The 26,042-nt window shown below is 47.9% G+C and overlaps 2 protein-coding genes across 4 annotated transcripts in view; one reads left to right on the top strand and one right to left on the bottom strand.

Annotated features, from left to right (window-relative positions):
* The window catches only part of LOC146203351 (uncharacterized), a 205,774-nt gene that overhangs the window by 161,891 nt on the left and 17,841 nt on the right, over window positions 1-26,042 (top strand). The window lies entirely within an intron of this gene.
* Window positions 1-26,042, bottom strand: part of Rhp (GTP-Rho-binding protein rhophilin) — a 176,732-nt gene that overhangs the window by 91,292 nt on the left and 59,398 nt on the right. Inside the window, exon 1 of one of the 3 annotated variants that reach the window (XM_084588701.1) lies at window positions 3,050-3,432. The exons of the other annotated variants lie outside the window; for them this stretch is intronic. Within the exon in view, the coding sequence (XP_084444827.1) occupies window positions 3,050-3,088 (39 nt within the window). The 5' untranslated portion in view covers window positions 3,089-3,432. Of the gene's footprint in view, window positions 1-3,049; window positions 3,433-26,042 lie in introns of those variants that run through there. 3 annotated transcript variants of the gene reach the window in all.

Raw genomic sequence — 26,042 nt, forward strand, 5'->3', positions numbered from 1 at the left:
AGAGTAGAGCTTCGCTAGCTGCCCTCCGACGCACGAGGCGGGAAAAGCCAGCACCTTCTGGTTGGTCTAGCAGCGTTGAGAGAAACCGACGAGACCAATTTGGTTTCGCCGCACCCAGAGTACCGAGAGGCAACCAGTTACAAAGGGCGCAGTCACCACCACCACCATCATTACTTAGTACACGTGTTCTAGGCACTGCAGCGAAAACAACACGGTGCCCGAAATGTGCAAAAAAACTTTAAACCACGTTCAACCGAACTTCCTAATAAAAATTAATATTGCTGGTGGCTCATTACTACACCAGGGTGGCCATATCGTGCTGAGAGAGAGTGCACTGACGGCTGTGGCCATGCCAGGCCTGGTTATGCAAATTCCACAGACACTTCTGTTTTTTTTTTTTTTTTTTTTTTTGCTAGGACGTTTGGGGGGGATAGGGTGGACATAGCTGGTAAAGTGCGGGGTTAACTGTACAAATATGGGAGAGGATTTTCAATGAACGAATCAATCAATCAAAGAGTTTGGTAGTGCACGGAACGGTGCTGCACATGAGTGAAAATACAGGAGGAGTTGATGGCTGCACCGGGTCCTCATTTTGCCGATGCACCTACCACTGGGCTACTTCAGCTGTGTGTGCAAGGGTTCGTCGTGCTAGTGACGGGCGAACGCGATAATGTGCCTGTGCGTAGTGACATATAAACGAGTGCTTGTGCGTGCATCAGACTGACTGCGTAATTTGCGCGACCAGCTGGAGAACGAATCGGTATTCTTTAAGAGCAGTCCCAACGGTGACATGACGGTTGTACGAAAAAAAAAAAAAACGCATCTGAAGTACGAACCTCTACTCTACAGTGACCACCTAGCGGGGATAGCGAAATGGTTTACGATACGTTTACCCCCTCTACAAGGCGCTAGCTGCACATGTGGGTCGCGCGTATGTGCAATTACCTTATGACAGAAACGGTAACGCTATGCCAGACAGTTCCTGCATGCTCTGAAATACCAGAGCATAGCCCCCTTGTGAGCATGTTACGCCAATTAACGCAGCGTACTTTAGAAAGCTCCGCTTCCGTTAGGCCATTCACGCCTCAGTGGCAAATGCGCAGTTGACTCCCTTTTCATCACATCATGCTACGCACGCTCTCAAACGCAAAATAAAAAGCCACAGGGTCCAATGTAGCATCTTTTCCTTTACTGCGAAAGCAATACTACTCTAGGTTTCGAGTCTTCAGCGTAGCGCGGCGGCAGCCACGTCTTACCCACGTGACGCTGTGACGTCACACCCCATGTGACACTGGGGTGAGAGCTGGGCTACCAACTCAAGCGGTCAGCGTAGCGCGGCGGTAGCCACGTCTTAACCACGTGACGCTGTGACGTCACACCCCACGTGACACACGGGCTGGCAGGAGCTGCCAACTTGCGTCTCTCATTTCACATGGGACGGTTATATCAGAATAAGCCTGCTAGGACCCTGGCATTCACGTTACACCTATAAGCCACTAAGGCGCACGGCCTGGTTAAAGCGGGGCTTTATATGCGGGCTGAGGAAGAAGAAAAAGAGAAGAAGAATGCTCAGACAGCCGCAGCTAATGCTATCGCTCAATATTTGGTTCAGCAATTTTTTTCTTTATTCTCTCTCTCCCTGTCTCTCAGCATCTAAATTTTTCCGCCTTCCATTTGAGGGAGGCCGCGGCAACCAGTGCGGAGTTTATGCCGCCTGCAGATTTCACCCGAGCTTTTGGCAGTGCACGATATTACCAACTCCGCATAACATCGCACAAAAATGGGAAGCTCACTGAAGTCACGCTTTTCACGACTGAACAGGATTTGAGCGTGTCTCTTAGGCATGCATAATTAAGAAGTTCAGTCGGTGCGACAGCGATGCGCACCGCCTGGAAAGCGTTCATTGTCTTCCAGAAAGTCAAAAGGCGCAATTTCCGGCAACTGTACACTGTGCAGTATGCGCCAGAGAACGGAAATTCCGATTAATATAGCTGCGTCTTTTGCTCCACCAAATTGTTAAGTCTACCGTCAGCTTCTCTCTCTCACAGTATACAGCTCGCTCAGATATTTTCTTCATCCAGAGCGCTGGACAACTCCCTCAAACACGGACGCGTGCAGAATTTTCGCGTTCAGACAATCCTAGCGCCTTCAACTGTGGGAAGTGACGGCGGTCTGTGCAGCCCGGAAATGGCGGGCGGCTCGCTAACAGCAGCCACCACGGTACCACGGGGAGCCTTGAGTGCGCGCAAGCCACTGGCAACAGCGGCCCGCCGTTTGTTCAGGCGGTGTCTGCCCATTCAGAAAGCGTCGGCGTCGCACCATTTGCTGCTAACACCATCCACGAGTAACCGAGCGACCGTAGCAGTGCCCGCTCACTGCAAGAAGCTTTCGACAGTGCGAACCTCCAAAGGTTGGACAGCTTCGGCAAGGAACAGTTGCTGGCCGTAGCTGCGCTTTGCCGCTGTGGACGGTTCGAGTTTTGTCCAGTCCGAAAGCTGTGACATCACGCGGCTTTACAAGACCACGGTACGTTCTCGAAACCGAATTTCGGATCACGCTGAATATACGCATCGGCACTAGTGACCCATCTTGAACAAACCATCATACCATACCAAGAAAGAATATTTGGCAAGCATGAAGCGCAACGCTGGGAACAATGTTTCTGTCACGTAAACATTGTTCCGAACGTAGTGCCTCATTACTTATCATGTCCGCGTTCCCTTGCGCATGCACAAGGAGTCGAACCAAGGAACGAGAAAATAGAGCTAAGAGCTACGATAAGCGCCGTTTCTTACCCAAGAATACAAGGATGGAAAAGCATTCACAGGGATACCATGTTAATCACCTACTCTTTCCAGCGACCCCGATTATCGAGCTGACATGGTGCTGGTGAATGGCCTCAACGCAGCGTGTATGACAAGAAACTGCTGACGCTGGACTGCGAACTTGGTCCACGGCAGCTAACACTACTAATCCACTTGCGTTTCACTTTCGGACTCCACAACATGTGACAACAGTGGTACAGAGCGTGACACAAGAACGCACTCACCCGTTTGCGGAATTGCGGGTAACGAAGACTGGAGGCCATGATTCACGCACTGAATATCGTCGTCGCCCAGCGTCTGCTTCGGCGCAGGACGCCGTAGGTAAGCGGGACCGCTCGTCGCGCGGGCGAATGAATCCGCAGGCGCCGAAACCTTCGAGCACGGAGACCGGTAGGATTCCGATAGGCGTCCTGGGCCAGTAGTTGAGCGCTTGGATGTTGCGGCGAGGCGAGATTGGAGCAGTGTACGGTTTCAGCCTCGGTTGCAGGTGGGATCGGCACGGGGAAACCTGGCGGGACGATTGCCACCAACGGTGTGGACCGATGACAACACGCGCAGCAGCGCAGGTCTGCGTGGCGGAGACGACACACGACAGACACGATGGACGCCGCTCGTCGGCATGCACGCGAAGTTGAGGGAGGGGGGGGGGGGGGGGGGGGGCGAGTGACGTGCGACAGAAAGAGATAGACGCACGGAGAAACGAAAGCCGAACGAGAGAAAGGCAGGGAGCAACAGAAACGAAGAGAGGAAAAGCTGAAAAAAAAAAAAAAAACACGCCTGGAAAGACAGCAAACAAGGAAGGCAGCCAATGAAAAGCGCCGCGCGCGCACCTGCGCGACTTTCTCTTTTCTCTTTCGCCGCCCTTCCCTGCGGGTGTTTTTCTGCGCCCATCGTTTCTCTTCTCGCTACGCCCTCGCCCGTCTCCGCCGCGTACGCCGCTTGGCGATGCGCGAGCATCCCCGGCGATCGACGTCACTCGGCAACCTCTGGCTGGACCTTGTCATCCCCCGCTGCCCTTCCCCGCGCTGGCCATGATTCACGCTGGCCCCGGCCAAGCTAAATTACACTCCACTGTCGTACAACGACGACCACAGACGGACGCCCCAGGCGAATGCTGCTTCCAAACTCTGCGCCAATTACAAGGCTGCGTGTCACTTCGCTGACGTGGCTCACCGCGACGTAAGCTTGCGCATCGCGTAATTAGTGAACCGAGAAGAGCGCCGCACACTTGGCCGAAATCAGTAGGCAGGGCGACATGTTATGTACTAGTATGAGCTAAAATGAATGGCAGGCGTGTCCAACAGTAAACAACGCATAACGAAGACTTGTTGCTTTTGAAAAAAATAAAGAGAAACTTGCGATTAATTTGATAGATGCAGAGAAAATGCTAATGCATGCTCTTTTCGTCGCCGCTTATGTAGTAATGAGGAGCACGTGAAGACAACATTGTCAACTTTGCCTCTCCGCTGCTGCTACCCGCATCATCGCATACACGAGCAGTATTTTAATCTAGTAAGCCAAGTTAGTTATATTTTTTTTTTTTTTTTTTTTTTGCTGAGTCATGCTTGGACATCTTTATTTTGTCAAGTTATACTTAGTCATAATGTAACCATTCACTGATAGCTTCAGTCAACATTAGCATAGCTGCAGTAAACTACTGTTGCTTCTATCGCCATTTATATCTGCTCTGTCCTCCTTATACACAGTGCCTACCGGAGCTTCCGACAGTCGCCGACGGACAGTCTTTGCTTCGTGGCATTCCTAATGATTTCGCATTAAAAAGAAGAATGTATAGAAGTCACTGGCACGCCAAGAGAGAAAGAAAATGCGGGGCGAAAGAGCTTATACATTTTACACTATCGCAGACACTTCCAGTGGTCACGCCCGCAGAACTGGGTCGCAAAGAGAGAGAGAAAATTTGGAAGTCCGAAGATATATTGCTCATCAACAATCATCTCGAATACATTGCCTCCTCCCGGGTATGCGGATGGAGTTACAGGAAATGGGAATAGTGATAAGTCACTCATGCCTGACAAGGCGCTGTTCTGACACATCAGAAGAACGGAAATCTGAGCTAGTTGGTGCATTGCAAGATTCCGTTATTCCCTCTCTGTTTGTCCCAAGTAGCCGCGCTGTTTTTTGATTTCTGACACATCGTATTTCCTATCCATTCTCGCATCGCTAGCAGTCCTTTCCCTCCATGAGAAAATCAGACGTGATGGTCCCGCTTTCAAAGGGAAGATAAAGGACTTCAAAGAGACAGATATAGATTTCCCCTGTGTTCTATTTCCCGTTCCTCCACAGGAAAAACAGCACCAGCCGCCTGGTCGATTAGGAAGAGTCGGAATGAGAGGGTGCTTTTCACTGGCACCTGCAGCGCCCCTCTGCGAAGCTGAGCTCCCCTACCGAAGTTCGGTGTGAATGAGAGAGAGAGAGAGAGAGAGAGAGAGAGAGAGAGAGAGAGAGAGAGAGAGAGAGAGAGAGAGAGAGAGAGAGAGAGAGAGAGAGAGAGAGAGAGAGAGAGAGCATCTAAGTGACGTTAGCTTGGGGTAACACTGGAAGCTCAAATAATCACGGACCGGTCCAGGCAACAAGCCCGGGTTGCTAGGTTGGCCGCAACAGCACGGAGGGGTATGCAATCGCTCGCAGCACACAAGTTCAGACGCGACACCAAAAGCGTCGGGCTCAATGGAGGTTATAAGCGAGGAAGCGCCCTTTAAAGCGCTCAAACGAACCATGCAGATGGTGTGATATCTGACCCGCCGGTCTCCACCCCTGACAGAGTGCTACAGCCAATTGTGTTTGTGTGTTTTTGCTGCGTGACGTATTTATTGCCGGCTGTAGTACCCGCGCAAAATGGAGCAAACAGCTCAGACAAAAGTTGCTCTGAAGATTATTCTTCTCCGAGAGTCGTCGTCTTCTTTACAATGGACACGTCAGAAAGGGCGCCGCTGAAAATACTTTTTTCCACTGAGGTGGTGTGGGGTGATTGGGTGGACAACACAGATAAAAGGACTTGAAAGGATCAAGGTCAAAAACAGAGGCTGTCCATACACTGATGACGCACGATGTACAAACGGTAAAGACTTAAGCAAATATGGTAAATTACTATTTATCTTGTCCGGTGTAGTAAACACATCAATCTTGATTTAATCAGCGCCCGCCCGCTCTTCTCTTCTTGAAAAGAAGCAGCTCAACTACGTGCTCCAGTATTTTTGTCACTCGTACGCAAGGGAGAGAGGAGAGGCAAGAAGAACGCAGTCCCTGCGTCCCAGAACAACATTTGCGAAGAACTGAACCCACTTCCAAAAGTTTATTAGTTTTTTTTCCCCTTGGTGTTTAATGAACCATATGCGCATTTCGCATGGCACTGCAAAGATAATTACTTTGCTCAACCTCATTTTATTCCCACCTACTTGGCGAGTGCATCGCTTCGGTTCTCAGTCCTTTCATGGCTGGTATTACCTGTCACGCGGTTCTCCCGAACTGCAGCGCATTTGGAGTTAATTGGCAATAAAGAGGAGATAAATTTTGCAGTGGCAGTAAGCCGTCTTATGATAGATTACACGGCGACGAATGCATACCTATGGTTTTCATCACATATCACGCAGCGCTCCACTTTCTGCTACGCCTGAAAAAGACGGCCGCGTGCACTGACCACCTGTGTGTGGACAGTAGGCGGCAGCCACGCAACCCGGCCCGTCGCTCTGTAGCGGCGCGTATACTGTTTTTTTCAGTGCCTCGGGTACATCATGCATGCACTGCGCCCAATATTGCCCGCGCTCCTTGCCGCAGACATAACAAACGCAATGGGTCGAAAAGCGTACTGCCAAATTTAGCTCGCGTGCGCTATGAAGAGACGTCGTCGTGGAGTGCTACTACACGTTAATTCCGATCATAACGTGCACTGATATACTATAGCACAACACACGACCACTAACTACGCGTGCATCTAAACGCGGCCACCGTGACCCGGATTCAAACCCGCGTGCTTGAGATCAGCTGCCCACCGCATGGCAGGACATAGTAGTGAAAAAAAAAAAAAAAAAAAATGATGCGGGACTAATTGCAGCGTATCGTGCACGACGCCCCTACAGCGATCAGGTTGTTGTGCTAGATCAATGCTGGAGCGAGCTTCAATTTACCCTCTTTCAATGCGATATTCTCACCCTTCCATCGGATCCTTCTGCAGTATTATTCGCTGCGCTGAATATGAAATGAGCCGCAGACCGATGACGACAGCGTGGGAGGACTAAACGAAAGAGGCCGCTGGATACTAAAGGCGCTATGATGCGCCGTTCCTCCGTGGATTAATGCTTGGTAACGTTGCAATGAATGCTTGTTTAAAAATAAAATTACCCGTCTACTAAAATCTTGGCTGTGTAAATCGCATACCACCCAAAGTAGAGAGAGCCTTAATGTTGCCATTTTTGGCGATATATATATATATATATATATATATATATAAACAAAAAACGTATAGACATCGAAAAACTGTCACACGGTTGAGCAGCCGCAGTGCGAAGAAACACGTAAACCGTCTTCCTCCGCCCTCCTCAATATAGGACATGTAGCCCAGAGAGAGAAAAATAAATAAATAAAAGAAGAAGATATATGTGAACCGACTATTATATATGACAGCATTATCGACGCATCGAGACGTCGAGAGAGAACGTCTGACGAGTGGTGAACATGGTCAGGGCCAACACGAGAGAGTGTGCTGCTCGAGCGGGACTTCCGCGTAGGCGAACAGGCTCTTCCAAGCGCTTGTCGGCGGCCTCGCAACGAGCCCAGCAAGCGTGTCATCCCGAAAAACAAACCTCGGACACGCATCTTCGCGTCACTAGTCGATGCAAACGCTCTACTATGTGTGCGGGCTGCACGACTTACTTTGGTGAACATGGCTGCGCTGCACGCGATCTCCCCGTGGGGGAAACCTAGGAACGAAGATTTGGCGGACGCCCGTAGTTCATATATATAGACACACAACAAGCACTTCTGAAATGTGGCTCTTGACATTTCTGACCACTCTTTTCAACTTTCACGGTCAAATTGATACGGGCTTTGAAGAACCTAGTACCCACCATTCATACAGCAATTGCCGTCCTTGAATGCCTACGCAGGGGAGAGGGTGGGAGGCTTGAGGACCCAAATGCAATATTATGTTGACGAGGCCGCAAGTTTGCACGAAAGATTCTACCCATCTAGCGCGTTCAGCACGAGAACGAACTCGCCAGACGCTGGAGACACAGCGGCAGACAGGGATAATCGAAGCTTCAGAAGGAGAGAAAAAAAAAAAAAAGAGAGAGAGAGAAGGGTTCAACGCTGCTGAACCGAATGTGGAGCGAAAGCATTAGCTGCGAGTGACCGAGCGTTCTTCTTCCTCTTCGTTCTCTTCTTCTCCTACGCCTTCTTCGCCTTCCTGTTATTCCTTGTCTTCTTTGTCGTCTTATTCTTCTTCTTATCCGTAGCTGCGGCAAACCGAGGTCTCGCTTTGGGTGCTTTCGCAACAAAAATACCAACTATTTGACGCAGTGCACAGGCTGCAGGCTAGTCCTTTTTTTAACCTCTGTAGTGCCATCGAAAATTGGTCACACCACCCGGGATGAAAGCTGCTCTGTCACTGGGAAGCAACCTCCGGCAGCAGCGTTGTACGCCATCAAATCTAGCCTGAGCTAGTCTGAGCCCCTGCGAACCACGACAACGTCCAGATGTGCTTCGGTACAGGTTGTGCCATCTCAAACGCGGTATATAGTGTAACCTATTCATAACGAAGATAGCAGTTTGGGCCTGTTGGTAGGATGAGGCGTAGACAAGCATGCGCAAAGACGACAGCAGAGAGTTGTTGAGTTGATTGTTGTCGTATGCTACAGGTGGCAATTCTGGCGGCAATTGCTCCACCATAGAGTCACTTATGTTAAAAAAAAAAAGTCCTAATATCTGTGAGCAGCGTGCTCGTGTTGCCCATTTCTCTACTGTCGTCTTTGAGCTTCCACGCCTGTCCTTCCGCGCACAAAGAGTAAGAAAAATGCTGTTTTCCTGACTGTCGTGCGCAAGATGTTTTGGTTGGTTTGTGGGGTTTAACGTCCCAAAGCGAATCAGGCTATGAGAGACGCCGTAGTGGAGGACTCCGAAAATTTCGACCACCTGGGGTTCTTTAACGTACACTGACATCGCACAGTACACGGGCGACTTGCTTTTCGCCTCCATTGAAAAGCGGCCGCCTAGCCCGGGATTCGATCCCGCGTCCTTGGGAACGGTAGTCCAGCGCCGTAACCAGTGCGCCACCCCGGCGGGGACGCAAGATGTTTTGCTCCTATAGCACCGACAGGTCGGCTTTTTCGGGGTCTGTGTGTGTGTTGTGCGTCCCGCCAAGTGTTGACGGACGAAAGACACCCACCGAACGAGGGCAGCGAAGCGGCGGTGGGAACCAGAAGACCGGCGCACGGACGCCGGCAAGGAGTGAAAGAAATATGGGCTCACGCGGGGCGCACTGCCTCTTGTCGTTCGAACTGCCCGCGGTCCGCGCCCGAGAGCGGCAGTGTGTGCCTGCAACGGTTGCCGGTTTCCAGGAGCCATTTAGACCAGTTGAACACCGAAGGAGACTGAACAGAGCAGAGAGGCCGCACTCTGAGATGACGTGTGCGCATTCGTGCTAATAAATTCCTTGACACCTGGAATCGCCAAGTGTGGTCGCGCTGCGTCGGAGAATGCCAGAGGGGCGGAGCGAGGGACCTGCCTGACTCTGGCCCAGTACGTAAAGTTAGTAGAAGTTATGCACGCAATTCTGACTGCAGGCGGGGTGCAAAATTATGTCGCCTTCGTTTCTCCGCTCTTCTCTCTCTCCCTGTAATTGCCTTCATTTATTTTTATCGATGGATTTATGAAGGCACGACACTCTTCTAAGCACAGAAGGAAGGAGGCGAAGTTGCATGGGGCCCAAGTGTAAACAAACGGGCCGACTGAGAGCATCCCGGAACCTGGCGGAGGGTGATTCAGGCGGAATACCGGCGCTGGTGATACACTTTCGCCAAGCAACGGCTCTTCCCTCGCCAGGGCGGCCACTGCCTCCGCGAATAGCGATTACTATTCCGTGCACGTGGCGCGCGGCACCGGCGGAGACGCTCCTTCCTGGAAGCACCCAGAAGGAAAGCGCAATCGGCTGTTCGGAGTACAGCTGACTCAGGCGCCATAAATCGGCCTGCCCGCTCCTTCCAAACACACGACCGTCATTGCTCGGTGAGCGCAAATTGCGCGCTCCCGACAGGCAGCGTGATTCTTTGGGCTGGGTTACATGGCCGCCATATGACTGCCAGACACAACGTACGGAGGGCTTTATTTTTTTTTTATTCTTTTTTTCTGCCACGACCAGCTCATATACCACATTCACAGTGTAGTAGCAGTAGTGGTCAGAGACTTTACTGCAAAAAAGTGTAGAATGCACGGTGATCGAAAATAGAACTAAACTGGCATTGAGCACCGGGTATCGAACGGGAGTTCCCCAGCCGCTTCAAGGTCGAGGGGCTGCTCGTCCCGAGCGGTGTTGCCGATATTTGCCAAGCTTTTAATAGATGTCATTCAAGGCCGAGGAGGAGGAGTAGCCATTTGCTTCTTACGACTGCAATGCGAACGAGGCAAAACAAGCACGCAGAGCGAGGCACTGCGTTGGAGAGAAACATGTTTTGGGGGTCTCCCCTCTCGTCGAACGATGCCGTCAGAGCGGGACCGGGCCGACAACTTTGCCCGCAGTATGCTTAGGAATGTTGACCGATAGACGCGTTTTAGCCGCTACCGTTGCCGCCCTGTGGGCACACATGCGCGAGATAAGCAGTGCAGATGTACGCTCGACAAGCGAAACAAAATAATTTTACTTTCGGAATGGATCGAAAATACGAATAAGTTAGCAAACAAAAAGGTACTTTCTGTTGTCGAAACATAACGGCGAGCGCCCATATTTCAACGTCCCGCCAAGTACACACGAATTTTACCAACAACACATATGTGCACTGCGCGTGCAATCGGTGGCTTTCCACGTAGACAGATGGAAGGAAAACAGAAACCAAAGCCTTTCGGCAGTTGGAGCGCTAGGCACAATAGGCGACAAGTGAAGAGCCCGTGAACAGGGAAGCTGCACCGACGCGCGCAAAATGATCGCTCTTCCGCGAAGGCCGGCATTCCTGTTTACACCAACCCGGCGCAAAAAACGCTTGTTTTCGAGAGTGTATGTCAGACGGACGGGACCTCGTGAGTGCCACTGAGCGACTTCCTTCCAGAGGAGGACGCTTTCCGGTGCGCTCTAAAACAAAGCCTGTATATAAACCGACAGACAGACGACACGCTCGGAGCTTTCTCCTGCCAGGAGATAAGCAGGCTCCAGAGAGGGCGTAGCCATAACCTGGATATCGGCGGTTTAAACAATGTTTCTTTACATCCCCTTGTTTGATTTCCATCTCCGAAGATCCATTAATGACGTAGCATTGCGATGCAATGAAAAGCGCCCATCGTCTCTGCATTCGCAATGCCGCAACAGTAACAGAGTTATTTTTCTCTTTAAGTTCGCGAATCAAAAAAGAAAAAAGAAAAAAGCAGAGGCAAAGCGCTATAATCGCCTTGAGAGGAGGTCTCTCGGACGTCATGCCGCGGTGCAGACCCAGACAGCTGCGCTTATCCGTGCAGATGGAATTTTGTTTCCACATCAGATAAATATTAACGTTGCTGGACTATGGAAGCATTCAAGACTCGGCTCCGTTCTGAAGGGGGAAAGCCGGCCAAGCGAGGGAAACAAGTCGGGGATCCCGTATATCGCGAAGGCGTTTGATCAAGACGACACGTGGTTTTCAAATTGCACAGAGAATGCAGATCCCCTGCTCCACCTTAAAAAAAAAAAGTTTCCAATAGCAAAATAAATAAAAAAACGGCACATGGACTCTAATTTTTGTACAGAGAAATTTTTTTACAAGACGAATATTGTACGAATAAAGGTGCCACCTCCAAGAAGTGCCAGTAAACACTCCACATTCACTAACAAGAGGTCCCTCTCGTTACAGCTTTGACTGTGGAACTTCCGTCTGCACCGCTATGAGTACGCATTACCGAGAAATAAACACGCTTACTGTTCTTTTCGGCTCGTTCTGGCACTGCCCCGGCGGTGTTAGCCCCGGTGGACTGGCTTAGCGCCGTTCCACCGGGGCGCCAAAACAACCAGAACAAATGCTTTTGCTCAAATATGAACCTACCCACCACTGGGTGACATATGGCGCTATGCTAGGTAGTACGCGTTCTTTACATGCAGCACAGCTCCATGCAGACATACAACGAGAGATCCGAGTACTTGTGGACCCAGGTTCGAATAACACAAATGCCATAAAATTTTGCAGTCACGGTATAATGGGTGGATACGAAAAGGCAGGGAAACGTAATCAAGGGCGGCCGAAACTCGGATGCGAATTTTGCTCGAAGAACACGGTCGCAGCTGTCGTAAGACCGAAGGAACTGGAGGGCCTTTGTCCTGTATTGCGCTCAACCCGGGCAACGGTGGTGATGTTGGCGACGGATATGATGATGACGACGGCTATGACGCGCGCTCGTTGCAGGCGAGAACGATCGATACATGCGGGCCAGTAGCACTGAACGCGCGCAGTGCAGTCTGGGATTGGGGTACACTAGCGCTTTGTAGTTTGTGCAGCGGAAGTGAAACCAGCGACGCTGCATAGGAACAGTGACGCATACGTAGCTTTATTTGCGAAGTCCGCACACCAGTATCATACATCTATCTGGGACACACTTAATGCTAACGTGATCCAACGCACATCAAGAGCTCAAAACTGCACAGACAACATACCGAATAGAAGCACTCAGATGCGTAACATATAAAGGATCCTAGTCTCTAGCCTAAACAGTCGCGAGAACGCTTTGGAACAACATACGAGTTACTAGCTGTAAGCACTGCTATCGCTCGCGTGTCGACGATCCGTTAGCTCACACAGCGGCGTCTCACGCAAAATATGCACGGGAGAAGCAGAATCGAGCCGTGACATACGGCGTTCGTTCGCGCAATGAAAATCGCCAGCGAGCGGCCGCTCGCATCAAGCGAAGCCGTCGCGGAGGTTATCGACGCAGCCCCGTCAGTCCTCGCATCATCGTGTGCAGGTACGGTGGGACGAACCTCCAGGATGCGCTTCTCCGGACGCGCAACCAAGCAATCAGCAGGAGGCTGCTGTGTCATCAAGCACCGTCTGCCCGGGCGCTGTGCGCGAAGCAGCCTTGGCTTTGATTGCACCACGCATGCGCAAAGGGGCTTCACGCGGACAGAAAATGACCCCGCGCGGACAGGCAAACGGCGGTCGCCGCAACGCGTCCGCCTACACGCAGATTGCTTCCCCTTTGGTCGCCCGAGGGACGTGAGCTAACGATCGAACCAATGACTGCAGACGCGCCAGATTGCGCGGAAGACAAAAGAGACACAATATGCCCTTTTGTCACCAAGCGCGGGTGTCGCCTCGTTTACGAGCGGCGTCCTTACAAGGGGAAGGAGGAGCCCTGACACGCTCTTGGCACGGATGTCCAAAGTTAGCGTAACAGCGCGGCGCCGGGGACAATCAAAGGTCGCTTGGCAGTGGATATCGTAAAAGACTAATGTAAGCACGGTCGTATTTGCTTTCACGAATGCAGATGCACGTGCGCACTTGCTCCATTGCTCGCACACAATACGAGAAGCTCGCTTCTTACTCGTCGGAGTGTACGTGGACGACATTCATGAGCGCTAAAGACTGTCTGTATAAGATTGCTGAACGATGTACAGGATCTAAGCTTAGGTAATACCGCCTTATACTGTCACTGTCATTGAGGAGTAAATGGCAATCACTACAGGAAACATTAATTGGTCGCTTTCGACCGATAGACAACGGTAACTTTCAGATCAATCCTGTCTGCACAAGCAGCGGCGACCTGCTGCCAGGTCCACATCGGATCGCATTGCAACAATTCACAAGCCATGCACAATTGCTTGAAAGACAAATAAAGGTGCTTGGTCGAAGACAGTAAACGATGTTCGATGGTTTTCAACAGCCTTCATTAAAATTCCTTCTTTTTTGTTTTATCAGCGTGCCGGCGCGCAAGGACGGAAAACAGAGATACGCGCATGAGGCCACTCCATTTTACCATGTGAAGTTTGAAAATTTTATGCTGCTATTCGGACTTCTGTTTCGAATGCAATGCGTGACATCTCTTTTGAGACTTCGTTTTGCGTCCGTGGGCTCTGGCAGCTGCTATCACCGAGCATGGGGAAGCACTTGGCGGCGAACGGCCTTCAGATGAAGGGTCGGTGAAGAACTATATGGCATTGCCATCGGCGGTGCTGCCATCAGGGACCTGTTCCACCGCACAACCCCCGTGGACCTCCAACCTGCCGCCGATGCTTTCTCGGCGCGCAACTCTGTACCACTAGCTCTGTGCAGTAAATACATTGTTGGGAACTTCATGTGTATGCCGCCTGTGTTGAAGAAGCAGGCCTGCGGTGGACGACACGTGTGTGGCGCCAGAAGATGAGCCGCGGAAGCGGAAGGAGTGGCTTTGGCCCACGCATACCCATTAAGCGCTTTCTTTTTGAAACCGCTGGTTGGATATGATACCCTTTCCCCAATCTTTGAGAAGACAGAAATATTATTTTCCGTTCCGAATGGTTAAGAGTATCATCAGTTACCTTAATGACTGCTTTAAATGAAACTACTCTGGGTTGAACCAGGGCTTAATTTGTAGGATCAACAGTTTAGTCATGTTGCAAATACATTTATCCTCGAGTGTTCCTCCTTGCATTATTAGGGCAATTAACGTTACCTGTCCTGCACTCGAGTAACGTTAAAGCTTGCCAGTTAGAACGGGCTTTAGTTAGAACCACCAAGAAGTCATGAACCCCGATTATATCATCAACGAGATATTTGCTCTCATCGCCACCTGAACGAGGAAACGCAACTCACCAGTTTCCTTTTTGTTGCTGTTGTTAATCGGACGTGGGCTTGGCCTGCTGTTTATATCAATACAGGATACCGGTAGAATTATTAGTTCTGTCTCACGTTTTCCGTTTATTATATGTTCTTGTGCGGCCCTTTCCCCACGTCTCTAAATCTTAATTCTGTCCTCTAGTGGGATCTTAGACGATCCCTAAAATCAGCTCCACCAACTCTGCGATATCTCGCATGCAGCATCGTAATTCGTCCAACGCTTCAATATGCCATCATAATTTGGGACCCGTTCACCGCATCGAATATCAACTGGAAAGCATACAACGAAAAGAAGCAAGGTTTTATCTTAAACAAATACAAGTCCGGAAAGTCCGGAAATTTCGACCACCTGGGGTTCTTTAACGTGCACTGACATCGCACAGCACACGGGCGCCTTGCTTTTCACCTCCTTGAAAAAGCGGCCGCCGAGGCCGGGATTCGATCCCGCGTCCTTGGGAACAGTAGTCGAGCGCCGTAACCACTGCGCCACCCCGGCGGGGTTGGATAGATTGAGGCAAAAATTTTGAGCAAGACATGTATGCACAATTACAGAAAACGTTTTAAAATTTTTCACACATATTCCTTCAAGAAACCTCCACTAACAGTTTTAGACTGTCATGAAGGAAGCTTTGTGGTCGTCCGAAGCCTTCCAGTACCTACACCTCTTTCTAATTTTTTTTCACTGTCACTTCTCCTTTTCTTTACAGCTCGGTTAAGGTGTCCGCGCAGAATTGTGACAGATACTGCGCTTTTTCTCTGATGTCAAGTAATTTTAAACGCCGCTGATGCCTGCTGTACTGCGTCTATTTCTGTATGCTCTGTGGTGCGGCGTTCTAGGAACCGCCAAATGGAAAGGCGCCGCAAGAACGCCTGGATCGAACCCCCGGCGGGGTCAGCTTCGTATATGCGTGAATATTCTAGTGAAGTCATGACCAGATGTGACGTCATTATCACTTCTGGTTATTAGACATGGCCGGATGCGAGATCATGATGACGTCACATCCGGTCACGACGTCAGCAGGTTACGAGGCCGACGACGACGACGCGAAACGCAGGAACGGGCGAGAGCTGCGCTCTAAAAGGCAAAAATCATGATGCAGACGCTTGTTCGATGACATACTTGGTGATAACTGGCTTGAAAGACAACGCGTCTTCAATGTAGGCGATATGGGGTGGAAGGTGGTTCCACTTAGTGCTAGTCTTCGGTAACAAAGAATTAAAAGCACCGTCGTTTTACAAGTTGGGATAGCAACTTTATGCGGATTATCAACACGTGATGACAATTAGGATGGTATAGAAGAAAAAAAAATTCTGTTTAGTGTATCGTTATGAAAAAAAAAATGGTGTGGAAAAGACTGACGCGTAAAATATTTCTACGAACTGCGAGATTAGTCAGACCAAGTTTAGATTTCATTAAAGAACCACTATCCGTGCGATAATAATTGGAAAGGATGAAGAGAGCTGACTGATTTTGAACAGATTCTATAGCATCGGTTTAAGTGAGTCGCGCAGGGTCCCATATTGATGACGGGTATTCTAGCTTTGGCCGTATTATTGTTTGATATAAAAGTAACTTCAAATGGGATGGAGCCTGAGAGAAGTTTCTCCGTATGTTACCAAGGGCACGGTTTGCATTGTTAATAGCATATTCTATGTGCATGCGCCAGAATAAGTTGTTAGTGATGTGAACACCCAGATATTTATAAGATAAAACGTTCTCAAATGAAACTAAATTAATGTTGTAATAGAACATTTTAGACAGGTTAAATTGGCGTGATATGGATATAATTTTGCACTTTGATGGATTGAGAACCATAGACCATAGCTGACACCAATTTAATACGTTATCAAGGTCTGACAGCAAGAGGGAATTGTCGTTAACGTTATGTATTGCACGAAAAAGAACAGTCATCAGCAAAAAGCGGAAGATCATTAAGATACTCGTATATCAAAAAGAGTAAAGGACCCAGAACAGGGCTTTGGGGAGCACCAGATGTTACAGCACATGGGGATGATAGAGAGTCATTAGCTGACACAAACTGGGTGTGGTTAGTCAAGAAACATTCAATCAATTTAAGAAGATTAGGGTCAATATTCAGGGAACTCATTTTAGGAAGGAATAAGTGATGTGATACCTTATCGAAAGCCTTAGCGAAGTCAAGAAAGATACAGTCGGCACTACCTAAAGACGACGCTAAAATATTACTAAAAGATGAGAGTTGAGTCACGCAAGAAATTTTTTTTCCGGAACCCGCGCTGACAGGAGCTTGAGAAAGGGTTACTTTCCAAAAGAGAAGCGAGGTTAGAATATATGTGCTCTAGAAGTTTACAAGGAATGCTTGTTAATGAAATTGGTCTGTCGTTAAGGGGAGAATTCGGATTACCTTGCTTGAAGAGTGGAACCACCCTCGCTACCTTCCAGTCAGCTGGCATTGTGGCGTGTTCGATAGACTGGGTGAAAATGTGCGCTAAATGTATGTTGAAATAAACAAAAGTGTTCTGCAAAAACTTCGAACTAATGTTGTCGACACCGCAACCGGATAATAACTTGAGGTTCTGGATTAACGTCACAATGCCAGCAAAATCGATGACAATGGGGTCCATCGGAAAGAAATCGTACTTAAGCGTCCTTCTGGAGCAACATGGAAGGAACTACCAGAAAATGATTTTGCAAAGGTAAGGTTTAAGGCAGTACAACATTCTTCAGTTGTCATTGTATTCCCAGCACTATCAGAAAGTTGAATGACTGTTCGTTCTTTGGTCCTGATAATGTTCCAGAACTTAGATGGATTAGTAGAAAGGAGTGATGGCAGTGTGTTATTTAGGAACACGCATTTGGCTTCTTTGATGGCTAGTCATAGAAAAACACTTACGTAAAGAGCGGACACTTCCATAGGTCCCTGCGGCCGAGCTGCACTGCCGCCAGCGCCCCGAATGGCTGGTCAGACCGCTAATTACGTACTCCGAGATTTTAGGCGCGTGCTTTTGCTTTGTTTCGGTTTTCGTTTCAATAGCAATGATTTCGATTCTGATTTACCTTTGGCTGTTAAAATGTACAACTACAACGTCTATAGAGGAGCGTAGGGTCGGTAATGATGCCATGCATACAGATGTAATAAATTCGCGGATCGCAGCCTTTTTACTGGAAATACCACCAAGATTCTCGAAGAACCTAAGCGCAGCTTACTTTGTTCATGCATTCATGCAGGTTGGAATAATACGATCGAAGCTGTTCTTATTGTGCTGTTTTTATGTCATTTAGCCGATTTTCTCAGTTGAACACATGCAAAAAGTTACACGCAAAAAGTTTATTTCTCTTGTTTTTATTTTGAATTGCACAAAAAGGATACTGGATCACACACTTTATAAAATGCAAAAAAAAACAAAAACCACAAAAGGCAATAAGAAAGAAGGCATGGTAAAGCACGCTGCACAGTGTCACGAAGAAAATAAATAATTGAGCTTACCCGCTGCGTGTTTTTTCTCCAAAACATCCCATCACAGAGCACAAAAGGAGTTGTGAACGGATAGACACAAGTAAGGAGGAAAAAATGCAGGTAGCGCCCACGCGGAATTTCTATACTTCAGCCTTGAGCAATATATGGTGTTCATTTAAACACAACACACTGGATACATAATAGTATCACAATAATATGCTTATACTCCTGATCGCGGTCAAAACTGCCCTCTGCCCGCATGAGAAAGGCATTACAGGGAGCCCATTGTACGCGGCTAATAGCACTAGGTGTCCTCAAAAATGCAGGCCACGAACAGGCAGCAGTGCTTTGAACTTGGCATACAAAAATGGTGATTACGAACCGGCAAAAGCGCATGCATTTTGCAAATACAGCGAAGTGAACATCATTCACAAGACGATCTCAAATGCGCAATACGGTGTTCTTGTAGTGCGAAATGAATGTCTGTGTCATGATACATATGAGCCACCGATAAATTCAGTGTTTTAAACCGTAGGTGTTACGGTTTGTGTTAGAAAATTACGCGATGGAAGGAAGCACATGTTCTTCAGAAAAAGACGATCAAAAAACAAACGGTAACTACACACTATACATTAAAAGAGCATCATGGCTCATATTCTATGTTACATGTGGAAAATTATCCGACGAAGCGCAACAAACGACTTACTTAAATCATTCTTTGCTCAAGAAGCACCAAAATAATCTCGCAGGCAAAAGGAAACAAGTTACCGGCAAAACGAGGCGACGCATTGAAAAGCGCGGTGAGGTGGGCGAACCCGGCGGCACATGACCGGCGCAGCATCAACATTTATACGGAAAGGGTAAGGAAAGGGGTAGCTTAGATATAATGCAACAATCCGGTTTATGTATGATAAGCTCTCTACCTTTGAGGTAGAGAGGACGGACGGACGGACGGACGGACGGACGGACGGACGGACGGACGGACGGACTATAGGAGCGTCCCCTTTGAAACGGGGTGGTAGCAGTAGCTATCATGCTCATTTTTCTCCCTAATCTTAATTATTGATTTAGAATGGTTAACTAAACCAACATTCTATTTATTAAATTTTTGTTTCTACATTACTGACATTATGTCACTTCTCTGCTTTTAAGCCACCAATCTTCCAGTCGTTTTTTGCTAGTTTCCACCGCCGGTTTATTCACCCGGCCACTGGTATCTCTAAACCCTGCATCAACTTCCGGGTGGATACCATTACATTCGAGTATAATATGGTCAATTGTTTCACTGGAGTTACCACATACAGCACATGCGTCATCTTCATTGTTAAATTTCTTTTTGTAGGCACCCTGATCTAGCTTCAAAAAGTAGGGCACTGCCTCTTGAGTTATCAAAGAAATCTTCCTTCCTGATCTGCATTTTCCACTTTCGGTATAGTTCCACAGTCTGTTTCTTTTCCATCGAATTTATCCAATTTTTACCTTCTGCGTTTTTCACCTGTTGCTTAATGCTCTTTATTTCTCCATCCTTGTGACTAGCATACTTACTAGTTAGTTTCCTAGTTCTTTTCCTCCATTGTGAGTCAACTAAGTACAGGTATTTAAATACTTTAGATGCCCATCTGTTACTGCCCAATTTCCTCAGGCGTTCCTCATACAATATTTTACTCTGAGCTTCCCGTGCTTCGAAAGATGCCCAGCCCATATCTCCCTGTACCGCCTCATATGTGGTGTTGCCGTGGGCAACTAGTGCTAATCGTCCAACGGCTCTCTGATTTATTTCTAATGTCGACTGTACCTCTGATTTTAGGCACAAAACCGCATTTCCGAAAGTAAGTCCGGGCATAATTCCTTTCCAAATACCCCTCAAAACCTCATACCTATTGTATCACCACAATGCCCTATGCTTCATTATCCCGGCATTCCTTCGTCCTTTGGCCTTAAGAGATTGCTCATGCTTTCCAATGTATGCCAATCCTCCATTTACCCATACCCCGAGATATTTGTATTCTGCTACTCTGGGTATTTCATGGCCTTGTATTTTAAGACTCTGAACAGTTGAGCCGTTGAAAATCATCAGACCTGACTTAACTGCGCTAAAACTGAAGCCTAGAGCGTCCCCTTCATCTCCGCAATACTTAACTAGAGTTTGCAATTCTTCCAGACTCTCAGCGAGCAGCACAATATCGTCTGCATACATCAAACCGGGGAGGCGCTGCTCTACCGTTTTTCCACCTAAACTATATAACAGGTTAAAACCTAGGTTACTGTCTTGTATCCTCCGTTCCAGGTTTATCATATAAAGCATGAACAGCAGCGGTGATAGAGGACAGTCTTGTCTTAATCCTTTGCATACTTTGACATCTTCCGTACTTCTTATCCATGTAATTTCTACTGTGTTATCCCGGTATATTTCCTGTAGGAACTCTATTATCTCATAACCGATACCTTCTTCTTTTAATATGTTCCACAGGAGTTCCCTGTTTACGTTGTCGTACGCCCCGTTTATGTCCAGGAAGGCCAAATACAAAGGTCTATTTTTCACTATAGATATTTCGATGCATTGGGTAAGCACGAAGAGGCAATCATCTAAGCGCCTACCATTTCTAAAGCCGTTCTGAAGTTCTCCGAGTATCTTGTTACTTTCTACCCATTACTGCACCTTTAATTTCACTGCCTGCATGGCCAACCTGTACATAAGTAATTGCTTCCTCTCCGGAGGATTAATTTAATAAAAACCACGTGCAACAACAACCGGCAAGCTCCGCCTAATCCCGCTTCCAGGTTAAAGAATGGGCCAAGCTTTGCCTCCACGAACACCGTCGGCTTTCGATTCTCCGCATGGGGAGGTATCAAAACCGCGCCGTCACTACCATTGCCAAGCGAGGCCCCGCTGCGCGTTCCTGCCGCTTGGGGAAACTTGGCGCTTCTGTCGGGGGCGCCGCTATCCCGGAAGCGCTGGCGCGCGGCAGACTCGCAGGCATGGAGGAATGCTCGCAGGCATCGTAGGTCGTGGCACCAAGCAAGTTTTGTTTAGCGCTGGCCTGTTTACTTTTCTTTTATGTAATTCATTAGTGTAGATGGTATGAGTGGCTGTCCTCTTTCCTTGACACGCTCCGGAGAATGCCTTCAAATGTGAGGGGGAAAAAAAAACGAAGATGGTGTTTTCAGCAGGTTGAAACAGCACGCCTACCAGTTGTGCAGAGAAAAACTCTCCCTCTCACGTGCCTGCTGCAAAGTTAATTTAAAAGTCGGCATGTGTCATCCCACGGGCTCAGAAGAAGCAGCAAAAAATTCTGCGGTTTGTTAAAGGAATTTCGGCCCAGTTAAGCTAAGTGTTTCAGCGGTTCTCACAAGCTAATGCTTGGAGTACGTCTGAAAAAACAACAACAAAAAAAAAAAACATTGTAGGATCTAACGACCGGATGCGACATGCGGTTTATGAGGGAATCTGTTGTGGACAGCTCCCCTTTAACTGAGATGACCGGAGCTTCATAATGTGGACTGATATCACACAGCCACACGGATGTCCCGACATTTTTCCAAATCTTCCCGAGTATCACACAAAGAGTCTGCTGAAAGAAAGGAAAATAAGAGGGGAACCGCACCCATGCGTGTCTGCAAAAAAGAGCCGCAGATTAACACCCTATAGAGTCTGGTCATCAATCAATTTCAGCTCACTCATTATGATTTTCGCAGAAAGATGGATGAAGAACCTGAGAAGCATATTATTTTTGGTCTTCAGCTAAGAGTGAACAACTGGTCGCGCCAAACGTTCCAGCACGAAGTAGTGTCTTACCAAACAGCTGAGTTTCATGAAAACAAAGAGCCTCCTAACAGTTATTAGCTTCCACTGTGTACCTGAGTTTGAAATCGAGAAACAATGCTCACCAAGCTGTACTATATTCCTCGTTTGTCAACGTACCAGTAAATCGTAACCTTCGAACCCTTTTTTTTTTTCAATTACAGATAATTATTTGATCAATTTTACATTTTTTTTATTATATAGCATCAAGAAATATCTTGTGTTTTCATTCTGACCATTTGAACAGATTTGAGCCCTCTTTCCATTTTCTTTTTTCATTTGCTTAATTCCTCAATTGACTAATTTACATTGATTTCATTAATTTGTAATCGCCTATCACACAAAAATCAATCACTATGTTATAGAACTAGAAATAACTATGATACGGTGCAGCCCCCGATTATTTCGGAAAAACCGTTAGCAGTACTACGCCGACAGCTTTTCGACTGAACGAGCTGTATAAGATATCACTTAACAAATACCCATATTGCCGCGAAACCTTCAAAATTGTATTTGTTTTTTAGTAGCCGTCGGCATGCGACCTTATCACTGTGATTCTGGCACGCATATCAATTCTGTATTCTTTGTTTGTTAATGCTCGATGTCGCGAGACGCACCTTTATCAGTTTCTTTGTCGCGCAAGATGCGCCGAGATCTGTCTCAAAGATTACGGTCACTCGCCTGTTTCTACAGTGTTCCAGGTTGTGCTAATAACAGTTTGCGACGTTATCTAGATGGTTCTCAGCCACATTTAAATTGAGCGTTGATGTGTGCGACGGGCATTCTTTGTTTGACGATCGACGAGCACGTTTGCTGCTATCGCCGCTGCCGAGTAGCTTAGTTCTTTTGCGGGCGCAAGTCAGCCCAATAAAGAGTTAATTTCAGTATCATCACGTGCCTGTGTCCTCTTTTGGTGTCTACGGCCTTGCCACCACTACGTGACAATATTTACTACATGAAAAAAAAAAAAAAAAAAAAAAGATTGAAACGGGGTGGTAGCAGTAGCTATCATGCTCATTTTTCTCTATATATCTTAATTCTTGATTTAGAATGGTTAACTAAACCATCATTCTATTTATTAAATTTCGTTCCTACATTACTAACATTATGTCACTTCTCTGCTTTTAAGCCACCAATCTTCCAGCCGTCTTTTGCTAGTTTCCACCGCCGGTTTATTCACCCGGCCATTGTTATCTCTAAACCCCAGAGCTTCAGGAACAGTGATTGCGCCTGCACCAACTTCCGGATGGATACCATTACATTCGAGTATAATATGGTCAATACGGCGCCCCCGCCAGCAGCGCCGCCGCGCGGCAGGAACGCGTTTTGGGGCAAGCTTTCAGGAGGCGGTTTTCACGCCTCACCCTATCTCCGCTCAGCAACCCCCCCCCCCCCCTCCCCCCCCCCCCCCCCCCCCGCTTTCTTGCCTTTAGGCAAGGAGGGCAGGCACTGAGACAGGAAAGCTGATTTGCGACAGCCAGGAAGGATGGTTGTGGGCGTGCTCGGCGGTGGTCAGGACTATAGTCAGAAGCTATCGAAGTAGCAGTACAATGTTGGAGTTAAGGCAGCAAATTTTGATATTAGTTTCAAGAGGTGTTTTGAATAGTTTTTATATGGCCTGATCGGCAACATATCTGAGAAAAAGCTTTGGTGTGCATCACTTGCTGAATACTTGTGGGCGTCATCAGTAGAAAAGCACGTCCCCAAGGTTTGTTACGAGAACGCCACACTCTAATCATGATTCGCTCGAATATCGGATGAAATCGTTAAGGAAGAAGGAATAACATCATCGCAGTCGAATTAATATTGCGCTTAGTTGAGCTGAGTGGATCGAGATGTGCAGAACATCTGCTTTGCAATAAGCCTGAAGATAGACTGCGGGGCGCTAGCAAGGTTGTTCCCTTGGTTACAAAGAAAAAAACAACGAAAATACAACAACAACAAAACGGAATGAGTGTCGCGAAGACGATGATGCGTTTGGAACAAACAGATGACTATAATTAAATGAGAGAAGGCCGTCGTGAACATTATGAGAGTTGAAGGCAGAGCAGCAAGAGTTGAAAGAGTTACCGGTAAAGGCGACCATGATCGCCTAGTCATCGTAGCTTAAAGTAGACCACTCAGAGAGTAGGTGCTGTCGACTGTGAAGATTAAGGACAGTGTACCGATGGGGCAGATTTACTGTACCGCAGCACCAGAAAAGAACCTCCGGGAAATGTGTCGTGTTTCTGCTCCGGAGCTAAGCTGGACTGCGGCGGATCAACTTGGGCGTTGGTGCACGCAGCGAAAACGCAGTGGACAGCTTTGCTTTCTGATTCCACTGTTTCTTGCTAACTGCAGGAAAGGGAAGGCTACTCAAATGAAAAATCGAACAAAGCCGTACTGGAGAAACGACGAAGCTATGTGAAAACGTGATGCTAATGGGAATTGAAAATGTGAGGCAGTAGAGAGATAAAATTGAAGGGAGGCCGACAAATTCCGTATACAAGGCACAACTAATTCTTAAGAAAGCCCCCCGTCCCCGCTAACTCTTGGGATAGAAAAAATTACTTCCGCCTTCGCAAAAAATCCTGGCTCCCATCCCGGTCCACCAGAAATAAAGAGGAGGCCGAAAAGGCGACCAGAGACACAGACGCACCGAAGATGTCCGGACGACAACTCAGCGCAGAGTCGCAAGTATCCAAGTTTTTGGCCTTTGGATCTCCAGAGCGTGCATATATGCCTTCTCTTTGTTCAGCAGTATTTTACTTTAGAGGGAAGAAAAAGCTTTATCCACATGACGCAAATGCTTCATATCCCGAACACTAATCGGGATATGGCCATTATGGTGAGCGCTCAACAAGGCCGCCGCTGAACAACGAATTCTAAACGCCTTTCGGCCTGGTCAAGCTAAGCGCCTGCCAGCTGCCCTGTAAACGAGAGAATGGAGCCTATCCAGAGTCATAAAGTGGCTCAAGGGCGATATCTTCTATAGTGCGCGTGAGCAAGCGAACAGTTTTGGAGAGCTTTGACAGGAGCTCTCTTAAAAATCTGCTCCGTATTGATCGATGATCACCGCCGATGTCCCCTCATTGAGACATGCGATAGTTTTCTATCACCTGCAACATGCGGCGCGCGCCGCACGGGTTCATGTCAGCTTGAACCAAAGCTAATTATTCCCAACCTTTACATGCATAAATACCGAGCCAAGCTAGTGTCCTGCCTCTGCTGACGACGTAGCTCTTTTGTGCGCATGCAGATAAATTCGCAGTGCGGAGAGAGTGAAGTTGAGCGGTTCGTATTGAACGACTTAATAAGAGCTCGAAATTATATATTGTTTGGCTTTGGGGACAGGACATAGATGCATGTTGCAGTTATGTACGTATGATGCACGCATGTTATAGTCTGGGGATTCGTTCGGGATTCAGTGCCAGCAATTATATTTACGGGTGTACCGGTGGATTGCTCTCGCATGCACTGGCTTCACATGTCTATGACTTTTGTGTGGAGGCTAAGCTGGCGCTTCCTTTACGGAACACCAACGGTTTTCCTGCGCCCCAATATGCACTATTTTCAAAGTGCATGCCTTTCTTTACAGGAAACTGCACGAACGGGAGCATGCAATAAATAGTTATACATCCGCGCGGCGCTCAACTTTGCGGACGTGAACGCGTACCTGCGCGAGCGCGGAATATTTGCCCGACATGTCTATTACCGATTGTGTACTGACCAACAAAGACTTGCAATAACGAAATTCGGCAATCTCGCAGCATCCGAACAAAAAAAAAAAAAGTTACGTTTTGACGTCGATTTGTATCCTTTAGCTCGTACCAATTGTTATTGTCGTGATATTCCTATGCGACTTAATTACCCGAATAGAAAATGAAGGCCTCCGCAAACGGCGCGTGTGTGGCTCCCAGGTCACTGTGTCGATAGCAAAAATGCACGGCCGACAACCGTATTTGATGCAGTATACATCAAATAGAAAATGGCTGACCTG

Source organism: Amblyomma maculatum, chromosome 1, assembly GCF_055883805.1.
Source record: "Amblyomma maculatum isolate TAMU_Amacu chromosome 1, ASM5588380v1, whole genome shotgun sequence".
NCBI classification, from domain to species: domain Eukaryota; kingdom Metazoa; phylum Arthropoda; class Arachnida; order Ixodida; family Ixodidae; genus Amblyomma; species Amblyomma maculatum.